The sequence below is a fragment of the Panthera onca genome, chromosome X (assembly GCF_046562875.1).
Source record: "Panthera onca isolate mPanOnc1 chromosome X, mPanOnc1 haplotype 2, whole genome shotgun sequence".
NCBI classification, from domain to species: Eukaryota; Metazoa; Chordata; class Mammalia; order Carnivora; family Felidae; genus Panthera; species Panthera onca.
The window spans coordinates 2,173,608-2,185,245 of NC_138357.1; the positions used below are offsets into that span (position 1 = coordinate 2,173,608).

Sequence of the window (11,638 nt, forward strand, 5' to 3'; positions counted from 1 at the left end):
TCCACAGGGATCTCTTGTCTTCTGTGTACCCCTCTGGGTTGGATTGTGTCGCTGCATTTAGTCTAGATGGGGCTACCCCTCTGCTTCTCTGCCAAGTTTCTCTCCTTAATGGCCACTGACCTAGGGGCTGGGTTGCTTGTTTGAAGCTGATTGAGTCCCTGTTAACCCCCAGGGTAGAATTCATCCAGACCCTCTGAGGCGGGCAAGGGCTCTGCTTTGCCTTCAGGCCAGCCCTGCTTACCGCCAGCCTCTAGCTCTGCGGACAGTTGCTGCCTGCGTGACTACCGGGGCTTGTGCTGAAGGTGAGGGGAGCCGAGCCGCCTGCCTGTGCCGGGCAGGGGCCTGCGTCCGGCCTGGGCTCTGCTGCCCTGCCCTGACCGTTGGCCGCTTCCCCTTCCCCCCGTAATGACCCATGGCGGCCCTGAGAGGCAGGCTGCTGTGACCATAGTGGGTTTGGGAATCGGATATGGCTTTGGAAACCTGGGTCTGTTCCTGGCTGTTCGGTGACCTCAGGTAAGTCATGTAAGCAACTTCCCTGAGCCTTTCCCTGGATCTGTAGAGCGAGGATGAGGGTACTCCTTGTGTGCTTGGGGTGGGGGTTGAGGGGATTCAGGAGATGTTCTCAGCCTCGTTTCTGGCACGTAGGGAGTATTTTGTAAATAGTAGCTGTTCTCCGCATCACCTCGAGGAGGGCTAGACTCTTGTGGGCTTTTCCTCACTGTGCGGTAGGCTGTGCCAAGCCCAGGTGGAGAGTCAACGAGAAGGCCCAGTCTTGGTCCTCAGGGACCTCGTGACCCTGGTCGGGCACGGGGCTGGTGGAGTGGAGCGGGAAAGGCACTGCAGCCGGAGCAGAAGGTCGGGGGAGGGCATCCTCAGGGCACCCAGTGAGGTGGTGCTCGGGGGCTCTCAGCCCGGGCCACCGCACCGGCTGCTGCTCTTTTTCTCGACCGTTTATAGAGGCGGACTAGGAGTCTGGCCGTGCCCCCGCCCCAGCGCCCCAGTGCGATTTCAGCAGTGAGTGCCTCGTGGCCGCTCCCCACCGCCAGGGTCCCCTCGCCGTGGATTACTTTGAAGCAAATCCCAGATCTCATGTTTATGGGCAAAGCAAAATTTAGGTTTGTCTCTTTGCAAAGAGAGGAACTTAAAGTCATAAGCAATAGTAAGGACTTTATGGTAACAGTTTTGTCATGTAATCTTGTTAGTGACTATTCATGTATCCTTGATTGCCTTGTAGGTTTGGGGTTGGGTTTTTTTTTTAAAAATTTTTTTAATGTTTTTATTTATTTTTGAGGCAGAGCATGAGCAGGGGAGGGGCAGAGAGAGAGGGAGACACAGAATCTGAAGCAGGCTCCGGGCTCCGAGCCGTCAGCACAGAGCCCGATGCGGGGCTTGAACTCGCAGACTGAGATCATGACCTGAGCCGAAGTCGGACGCCCAACCGAATGAGCCACCCAGGCGCCCCGGGGTTGGGGTTTTTTATAGTTTGTTTAAATTGGTATCTAGGTGAGGCAACTAAGGGATTTTTAAAATCCTGATGCTCAGGCCTGCTGAAAGATGGAGTGATTTAGGTGGCGGCCTTGTCACAGAAGTCCGGGCGCGGCTTTGGTCCTCAGTTCCTCTTGCCCCACTGCTCTATCGGTGGCTGTATTGGCTGCGGTCATTTTTCTGAGGGTACGAACAGATCTGGACGCCTGGACACCAGGACAGCGCTGCAGACCTGGACACCGAGGAAGTCTTATGGAAGCGCCCCCTCCAAGGCCCACTCCGCCCACTTGTAGGGGCATGCAGTGTCCTGCGGGTGCTGGGCCAGGAGGGGCTCTGGTGGGGGGGCTGTGCTGAAGCAGGAGACGGGGACTTCTTCACACACTGTCCCAGCAGGACCGCCTGACACGCCTCGGAAAAAGCCTCGCGGAACAAGCGTGGACTTTTAAAATCCAGATTGTCTGCTCAGCTACTTGATTTGGCCTGAAGAATTCCCTTCCTTGTGCTCTAAAAGCAAACGGTGAATGATCTCCTTCTTTGGGGCAGAGCACCAAGTGCACAGAGGTTCCTCCTTCTGGGCTCCAAGGTCATTGAAAGCCTGGCCTTCCAGGAGGGCCCCTTTCTGAGGCAGAGGGTGTGGGAGCCGGGAGCAGGGTTCTGGATGGAAAGGGACCAGTAGGGCTCCCTGCACTGCCCTCTACCAGCTGTCTGCAGGGCGGAACTGCTCGTGCTGCCAGAGCGTGCTGGTGGCACTGAAGAGCTGGACTTGGCCATTTAATGTCATTCTAATTCATTTAAACTGAAAAGGACATGTGGCTGGTGGCCTTCGCACAGGACTGTGTAGCTGAAACCACTTCTCATCCTTTAATTTGATGCCCTGGTCCAAGCATTTTTCCCACGCTCCCAGCGCAGCACATTGCCTGCTGGAGGCACTGCCTTGTTTCCTTTGGACTCAAGTTACTACCGTGCTGGGCACATCCAGGGCTGACGGCTCCCTCCCTCCCGCTCCTTTGACTTCTGCGGTCACCAGGTGGACCACCGGCATGTTTGAGTCCTGGCCGTCTGCCCTCATTCGGTTGCTCTCTGTTCTCCAGGTTACACAGAACCTATCGGATAGCTGGTTGCAAGAAGGCAACACGATAGTCCCCCCACCCCCAGCAGCACAGCTCGCTCCTGTCCGTTGCTTCTCTTTAGTTCTCTGGGGTGGACAGCCACATGCTTCCACCCGGGTCCCCTCTAGCTGGCTTCACTGGCCTCAGGGTGGGCGAGCACCACCTGGCTGTTGCTACAGGCGCTGGCATTTACCCTGACCCTTGTGCCCCGCCTCCCCATTTTCTATAGCCTCTGTGCTTGAGGGCTAAGAGGAAGGTCAGGCACGTATGCAAGGGTGTTCTCGGGTAGGCCCTCTGGAAAGACTGTCCTTGGATCTTGAGTCAACTCTTCCTGCTGTTTTCTAGGCCTTCTTTTCATGACTCCAGGCTTCTTGGGGTGTGAGTCTCCTGGGGCCGCTTCTGCACTGTTACTTTCATTCTACTTTCCCCGAAGCCTTTTGCTAGGGCATCACCTGGCTTTTGGTTCCTCTCCATGATGGCCTTTTCCTCCTGTATGTTTTTTCCTGGACAGGTGGGCAGGCTGGGGTCACCCAGAATCCACCCTGTGGAGCTCCTTTCTGGCGCCAGGCTGCAGTCAGTCCGGAGAGTCAACAGGTGGCACTGTGACACTAGCTTGTGCCCACTTGCACAGGGGCAGCGGAGTGAAGGGGAGTTGCCTGCCTACTTGTCCCCATAGTGGGGTCCTGGTGACCCAGTGACGCAACTCACCCGAGGGCATGGCACCAGGAGATGCCTGGTAAATGCTAAGTGGGCAGGATCAGCAACAGGGTCATGGGGGCGGGGGGGGGGGTTGCCACAACCATGGAATATTCCATTTGGACCTTGGGAGGACCCTCCCCTTGCTTGTACCCCACTTCCTGTTAAGCCCCTGTCTGCCTCCCCCATTTGCCCAGAAGAGGGACACAGGATTGGTGCAAAGCACGTAAGAACCATGTCTTCCCCACTTGATATGGTTGGCACTGTTTCTTTAGTGTCCACACAGAGAGTCTGTTTCTCCCGCGTTCCCTGTTTACTCAACCTTTTATAAAAGCACGAGAGCACTGCTCAGTGTCCAAAAACATTTTGTAAGAAAGCTGAGTTGAATTCAGGTATTTGGGGATGACGTTTATCTGCCAAGGAGACATCTGGATTTTCTTAAGGTTTGTGTGCCAGCTTTTCCCCTCTGTCGCTGGGTGCATTTATTCCGGATGCTGGGCCTGTCAGCCTTGTGCCTTTGGGAAATCCCTTTGGCTCCTGGGTTCTCGTGTGTTGTCCAGACGTGGATGGCTAAGAACAGTCACGTGCCTGCATCATAGTTCTTGGGCAGTGGAGCAGAGTGTGATGGAGGATAAGGGGCAGGAGGCAGAAAAGAGTACATCAGTGTTTTGTCCTGCCTGGCATCTCTTAGGCTATTGAGATTTGGAGATTCTGAAGCTGAGCTCTTCTCCCGTGTCTGCTCTGTCCTAGGTCTGGGGCCTGATGGAGACTCAGAGCACTGAGGGAACTCATAAAAGGGCACATTGGTGTGCCGTGAAGGGCCGCGGGGGTAGTGGCGCAGCTGGATCTTGACGGGCAGGTTGGAGGCAAGAACTCGGGCCCAGTATGCGGGGGCACTTCCAGAAGGCCGGCTCCTGGGCTCACTGCTCTTGGCTTGGCCCTGGGCCCCCCGGCTTTGGTGATGAGTGTTTTTCCGCCTGCCTCTTAGCTACCACTGCAGTCACGAGCCTGGCTTGCTCATCAGCACGGTCTTACATGGCATCTCTCCACCACTGTTTCCCGTCACCCTGTTGCTCGACTGAGTGGCAAGTTCTGTGCCTGTGTCCTTGTCAGTGTGGCTGGGTTGAGGGACAGTGGAGTTGGGCGGGGGGGGGGGGGGGGGGCGGGGAGCCAGGGCCCCGGGGAACAAATGACGACTTGGAGAGGTGGTAAGGGGGAGAACAGAGTGACAGCAGCGTGGCCACGCAGCACGGCCACGTGGGGGTGTGCAGAGGCTCTGTGGGAGAACCAGGAAAGGAAGACCCAGGAGGGTCAGGAAAGGCTTTTTGGGAAGGTGGTGGTTGAGCTGGATGTGACTTGGCGGTGGGCGTTCTGAGACAGAAGAGGAAAGGCTGCCGCAGGCTGGGGTGCGGTGGCATGGAGAGCAGGCGAGCGAGAACCTGGCGTGTTCCAAGAATGCCCGGCCATTGGGTGTTACTGGAGCAGAGCCTCCGTGGGTGGTGAGGGGAGAGGGCCCACGGTGGGTCTGGCATCAGAGGGCTTGAAGCAGAGGGGTGACACGATCAGATTGTCCTGGAGAAAGACCACTCTAGTTTGCTTCTGGGGTGTGGATTGCAAAGTCGGATGGTCGTGGATAGGGAGGAGGCTCTCAGGAGCTGTTAAAATCACCCGGGGAAAGGAGTATTGAGACCATCGCCGTTGGCAGTGGGGACGACTGGGAGATTGTCTGGAGGTGACGTGGATGGCACTGGGTGGGGGCTGGGGGTGGAAGGAGAAGGGCGCAAGGTGCTGTGCAAGCAGAGTGTGGGTAGATTGGCAATGTCCTTCAGCACAATGGGGTGCAGGGACGGCCCGCCCAGGGACATGCTGAGCGGGGCATGTTTCGGGGCCCCTCTGGAGCCGCCCTTTAGCAGGCAGTTAGATGTAGGGGTTTAGTGTGAGATCAACCCCGTTGGTGGTGAGTTCAGTGGGTGGTGAGGGTTGCTTGAGTCCGAGGCGGGAGAGACTCCCACAAGGAAGGCAACCTGTCAGCTGCACCGAGTGCCACGAATAAGCGCCCCAGGGATTCCAGGGCACTCCTTTGATCTGGTGGTTAGGCCAGAAGCTGTCCTGCCCCTGAGTTGGCCAGGGCAGGTCTTAGGTTGGTGGGCTGCCGAATGGAGGGAGGAAAGGAGGGAGAAGAGGAGGAGGGGCTTGGGCCAGCAGGAGGGAGAGCTCCTTGAGAGCCAGGTTCCTGGAGGGAGGAATTACCAGAACCGACCAGGGCAGGGTTGGAGGAACAGGTCTGACAGGGAGCCAGAGGATGAGAGATCAGGGGCTGGGGCGGGGTACCGGAGGGTGCCTGCCCTGGTGGTTTCTGTCCCGCACCGAATGGGGTGATCCTCACTAAGGGCGGTGAGCTCGGGCGGGGCTGGAGCAGGTTGAGGTTTCGGGAAGCTCCTTGCACTGCTCTTGTGCTAGTTTCGGGGTTTTTCCCTGGCCTGTGTTAGTAACCCTGCTTCTCCATAGCTGGGGACATGCTGGGAGGGTGCTGAGGAGAGCTGGGCTCCTGCTGTGTCGCTAGCGTCATCACCACAGTCACTCTGGACCCAGCCTCCCTGGATGACCGGGGTGGGGGTGGTAGCCATGGTCACTTAGAGCGCTGCTGGAGTCCCTCCTCTCACGTCAGCCCCCTGCCTGGCCTTGTCGTGACACAGGGGGTGTGTCACTCTTGGGCTTACTTGCCCCATCTTTGCCTGCTGGGTCCACCAGGTGGCACACGTGCCCTCCCCCCAGGCCGTGTCCATCTGGGAGGAGGGGCTTCCTCCACATCATCAGAATCTGCTCAGAGCTGCCTGAGTACTCCTTGCTGGGAGGTTTAAGAGGTTGGGGCTTAGTCAGACTTGCCTTTCTTTCTGGGTCCTTCCAGTGATTTCTGCCCTGCTGACATGAGTCAGGTGTGTTGCTTTTCTCTGGCTTCTGGGGTGCTTGGGAGTTCCTTCTACTTCCAGGGCTCCAGCCCTGTATAGTCAGGGGCTGAGACAGGGAAACCTGAGCCCTGGGCCACGAGGTCCCAGCTGCTAATTTTAGAGAGCACATGTCATTGGAAACTCTCCCTTCCTGCCAGGAACCAGCAGCCTGGCTTTCCCCATACTGCCAGGGGCTCCTGGAGCCTCTCTGCAAACCAGGAAGCACGAGGGGCATATGAGGGCCCCTGTGTGCCCACCTCCCCTACCCCTTACCCAAGTGCTTGTTCATGACAGGGACTCTTCTGGGGGCCAGCGCCAGCAGGGCAGCTCATGTGGTTTCTGTCCTCATCCCTTCGGGCCATCTGAGTAGCAGGTATCCACGAGAACCCTGCGAAGGCTGGCAGGTGCTTGGAAAGGATGGTCTGGGAGCAGGCATCCAAGGCTGTCTTGTCTCTTCTGAGCAAGCACTTTGTTGTGGAAACATCCTGCACAAAGCGGAGTCTTTCCCTGTTCCCCAGGGGTGCCCGTAAGCGCCTTCCTCGTAGCTGTAGCTGGCCTGGGCCTGTGTCCCAGGTGTGTGGGACCCGTCTCCTTTGTTACTGTTGGAGCCGTGCCTTTTCCAGTTCCCCTCTCCTCCCATCAGGCAACACAGCAAGCGCAGGGGTGGCCGTCGGGGGAAATGCAGCAGCCCGTGACCCCCAGCTGCCACCTATTTGCCATTCGTTGGCGGGTCTGGACCTGAGGTGTGTGTCTGGGCCCTGATTCTTCCTTTTCTGCTTCCCTAGCCCCAGGAGTCCTTTCTGTGTTTCTCTCATTTGGCTTGGGAGCAGTTCCCTCCAAATGGAGAATGGGTGGTGGTTCCAAGCTCGGACCTTGTGGTCAGAGAGACTGGAGTGGGGATTTCTGCCGTGTCCGTTTTTGGCTCTTGACGTCGAGTGGTTGCTTTAGCCAGTTTCCCCTCTGTGAAACGGGGGCAGTGATTCTGCTACAGTATCAGGTGGGTGTGAGGATTTGGCCCATGAGTTGGAAATGCCCCCAGATGCTAGCTGCTCTCATCGTTTATCACGACGAGCCTGACTTCACGGCAAGGAAAATGGTGCCGTGGCTTCTCTGGAATACCCGAGCGCCGACCTGGAAAGGGGCAGGTTCAGGGTCCTCCGGCCATAGCTAGGCCTGGCCTAAGGTACCCTGTCACTGTGCTGCTTCCCACACCATCAGGACCGAAGGACGGCCTTAGAGCTTCAAGCAGCCATTTTGGGGCAGTATTAATCATTCCGGTGGCAGAAGACAGCTCGCAAGCTCCACCTTTTCCCTTGTGTGGCCAGATCCAGGCTGGCGGCATCTTGCTTGGCTGCCCTGGCAATCTAAGAGGACAGGTCTGGGCTGGAGGCAGGCTTGGGGCAGGAACAACCAAGAGAAGATCGTGCCAGCCATTTTTCCTGCTTTCTTTTGTTCACTTCTCCTTTCTTTCTCAATTATAGCCTGCTGAGACGCCTGGTGACTCTCATCTCCCAGCAGGCCACACTGCTGGCCTCCAACGAAGCCTTTAAGAAACAGGCAGAGAGTGCTAGTGAGGCGGCCAAGAAGTACATGGAAGAGAACGACCAGCTGAAGAAGGTGAGTTCTGCCTGCTGGACTCTGTCACGTGACATTCCTTATGGGCCACAGCGTCACTGTTGGCCTCTTGGGCTGGGGAACGTGGGACAGTGCTGGTGTGGGCAAAGCTGAGGGGTTGGCTGGAAGGGAAAGGTTCTCAGTGGGGGCGTGTATGGGAGGGGCCTGGGGGATTCCGCAGGGAGAGGGACACCCTTGTTGCTCCCTCGTCTCTACGTGCCACATCCGGGCCAGACTTTTTCCTGGTAACACTGACTCTCTAATGAGCTGAACCCTATGCTGTGAACCACGGGCAGGCTAACAGAGAAGAATGCACGGTAAGGCCTGTGGCCTCCGGAGGACTGTATCAGCTGGGGACAAGGCAGGGATGGGGGGGGGGGGGGCGGCCAGTCTTAAAAGGTTTGTCTGAGGAAGTGAGGTGTCTGTGGAGCTGGGAAGGAGATGGATGGATGGACTTGGGCTCATAGACAGGATGGGATTGCACGGGCAGGGATGAGTTCGGGGCTCCATGGCCGGAGCGAGCCGTGGAGCCTGGGCGGAGGCGGGAAGGGCATTGGTCACTTAGGGGTGATTGGCAAAAACGGATGACAGCGGATTGAGTCACTGGACGGAGGTAAACTCTGCAGAGCTGCTGAGAAAGAGAGGTTGAGTGTATGGCCTGTGGAGTGCAGCAGGTGGCCGTGCTGGCCCTTGCCTCTGCCTGGTGGCTGGGGAGAAGCAGTGGCCCAGTTCTGTGCTGACATTTCTGAAGGGGCAGGTGCCTGGGACAGCTTGAGGAATCACACTCAGTGGGGAAGACAGAGCTGGATTGCCTGCCTCCCTCCCTCCCAAGTAACCCGTGCCTTTGGCGTTCTTCCTAGGAAGCTGCTGCTGGCGGAGTCAAGTTGGACGGTAGGGATGCCGAGGAGAAGGTGGAAGAAGAGAACAGGAGCCTGAAGGCCGATCTGAAGAAACTCAAGGACGAGCTGGACATCAGCAAGCAAAGTGAGCATTGTCCTCAGGTGTCCCCCGGCCCCTGAGAGTCTAGAACTTTCACTCGTGGTGGCTGTCCCCCTCTTGCCAAAGTGTTAACAACAAACGCACGCTTGGGCTCAGGAGCTGGGTGAAAACAGACCAGTGATACCCTGCTTGTCCAACCCCACCAGCCAGGCGCAGCCCCAGCTGTCGGGGCTCGGTGGTAGAGCGTGCGTCTGGGGGCCCGGGGAGCTCCGGGGTGCTTGTAGACTGACTCCGGAGCACCTCACCCAGCACCAGGCCTGGGGACGGGTGCTCTGTGCAGGCGGTGGCATCCCCAGGGTCCTTGGGGCGGGGATAGAAAGAAGCCATGCCAGAGCTGCTTGCAGCGTTCCTGAAAAACCTGCTGTGAGCTCATCTGCTCCCTTCCTGAAGGCCCCACCTGACACGCCTTTTGCCGTCAGCTCTGAGGATGGGATTCTACTCCCTGCCTCCTGCTCTCACCTCAGCATTCTGACTGTTTGCCCCACACCCTCGGCCTCCCTGAAGTCAGCCGTGCTGAGAGCCACTTGGAGTCCCTCCATCAAAGGGGCTAGGGGGTCCTTCGTGTTTCTCCGCTTCCCCCAGCCGTGGTGGCCATCCCACCCCCCACCCCCCCAACTTTGGGGGCTCTCATGACAGCCGGCAGGGAGCTTTCTTGAAAGGAGCCGTCTCCTAGACAACCTCAATGAGGACAGATTTCGGCCTGTGTCTGGTGTCTCCCGCAAGTGGGTTTTTACTCCCTAATCCCCTGTCTTTCTGTTTCCCTTTCCTCCTTACCTGCGTCACCGCCAGAACTAGAAAAAGCTGAAAATGAGGCTCTGGCCATGCGGAAGCAGTCTGAGGGCCTCACCAAGGAGTATGACCGCCTGCTGGAGGAGCACGCGAAGTTACAGGTCAGCATGCTGGTCTGCTCTGTTGCGTCGGATCAGAACCTCCCGCCTCCCCCCACACCTCCCGCGCCCTGAGCAGGCCCAGAGCAGGCCCATCCCCGGCCTAGCCTGCCCGGCAGAGCCTTTGAGAGACCCCGGTGGCAGACTGGCTGCTCTGTCTCCCGCTGCCCCCCTCTTCCTCCATTGCTGCTGAGGCTGGGTCTAGAGAAGAGCCTGCCAAAGCAGTGCCAGTCTGGGCCCAGCAGCTGGAACCTGTTTTCAGCCTAGAGGGGTGTGGCTTGGCAGATGGCAGCTACTTGCTAAAGTGGCCTCAGCCATGGGTCCTCTGCACTGTGGCCGGCCCAGCCCCGTGCCTGGTGTCAGTTCCTTTGAGAGGAGCTCCTCTTACTTGTGCGCCTGGTCTGTGGTGTGGGGCCCCTGATTCTAGTTCAAGTCTTCTACCGGGAAGGTCCAGGACTGGCAGCTCTCCTGTACAGGGCCCTCCACCTACCCCCCCCACCCCAGGTCCTCTCTGAGTCCTCAGATGATCCGATCCGGGAGCTCAGGTGGCCCAGAAATTGGGCGTGAGGGGCAAGTAAACACCCCTGAGTTCTGACAGTTTGCCGTGTTGCTTGGCCGTCCGAGTTGGGCCGCAACAGTGGGTGATGAGGAAGGCCCCAGAGGAGGACCGATGGCCCCAGTGTAGGGCATGCTCACCAGCAGGACCTGTAAAAGGCGTGCAGAATTGGGAAGGACCTGAACTGGGACCTGGGAGGGACTTGAATGCCGAGTCTGCCATGGGCCCGAGACGGGGTGTTGGTGTGGGGTCCAGCCCCTCTCAGAGAAGAGTGACAACAGAGGCTTCCAGCTGCACCCCTCTGCTTGGCATTAGGGTCACAGCTTTTGGTAGAGCAGGGCCACTCCCACCCTGGCAGGACTTGGAGTGCACTGAAGGGTGGGGTTCCTTGGTCACCTGGTACCTGTCATTTGGGGAGAAGGCAGCAAGCTGGGCCTTTGGGGTGGAGGGCCTAGAGGATGAAGGGGAGGGGTGCACCCTGCCGACCCCTTGCCTTGTGGTTTCTGTCCCTTCCAGGCAGCGGTAGATGGTCCCACGGACAAGAAGGAGGAGTGAGGCCGCTCCTCCCTGCCTGCCACCTGGCCGGTGCCCGCTGCTGCCGCCTGCGGCCCGGCCTCACTGGTTACTTCAGTTCGCCCCCTACCACTTCCCATCCCCTTGCACAGCTTACAGTTCCACGCTGTCCCGGCATACCACAGGGGACCCGGTTCTGCCTGCTCAGGATGGGTTTGCTACCTCCTGGCCGGCCAGGCACGAGGCAGGCATTGCTTCCCGCTGGGTTGAGCCTCTTTTGTGTCTTATGTTGTTTGGGGCCCCTTGTCTCTGGTCCTGCAGGCGGGTGGTTGGAGCAGGCAGAGTATATTTTTCTCTCGGGGGCAATAAAGGTTGTTGTTATGCAACTGCGCTTCATGTGTGTGACTGAGGCCACCAGAAGGCCGTCTCCTTCTCCCCTCATGGGAGTGACCAGGAAGGTAGCAGCAGGTGGCTCTGATAGAGACCCCCAGGCTTTGGTCCTGGAGGCCTTCAGGTTATTTTCTTCCTGAAGAAAAATTTTCTTCCTTAAGGGCTCCCTCCTCCCAGGCTGCGCCCAGGCCCACACTTGCTCTCTGTGTCCCTCTGCCTCCTGCTCCCCAGGCAGGCCTTATTTTATGGCCGGTTGGGGCGCGTCTGACCTGTTGGGTTGGCCACTGGGCCCAGGGAAGCTTGAGAGACTCAGTAAACCGGTGGGGCTTCCGGGTGGCAGGCTTGCCCGCCTCCTCTGAGCCTGTTCCATCACATTGTAGGACAGACGGAACGTGGCAGAGTGCCACAAGTCGCTCCCTGCCCCACTTCCTCCTGAAGGTT

At 58.3% G+C, this 11,638-nt stretch overlaps 1 protein-coding gene across 3 annotated transcripts in view; it reads left to right on the top strand.

Annotated features, from left to right (window-relative positions):
- The window catches only part of BCAP31 (B cell receptor associated protein 31), a 30,043-nt gene extending 18,850 nt beyond the window's left edge, over positions 1 to 11,193 (top strand). For all 3 annotated transcript variants that reach the window (XM_081792844.1, XM_081792845.1, XM_081792846.1), the window contains exons 5-8: positions 7,720 to 7,855; positions 8,713 to 8,836; positions 9,641 to 9,741; positions 10,811 to 11,193. In XM_081792844.1, coding sequence (XP_081648970.1) covers positions 7,720 to 7,855; positions 8,713 to 8,836; positions 9,641 to 9,741; positions 10,811 to 10,849 — 400 coding nt within the window. In that variant the 3' untranslated portion in view covers positions 10,850 to 11,193. The remainder of the gene's footprint in view (positions 1 to 7,719; positions 7,856 to 8,712; positions 8,837 to 9,640; positions 9,742 to 10,810) is intronic.
- The last annotated feature ends 445 nt before the right edge of the window (positions 11,194 to 11,638 follow it).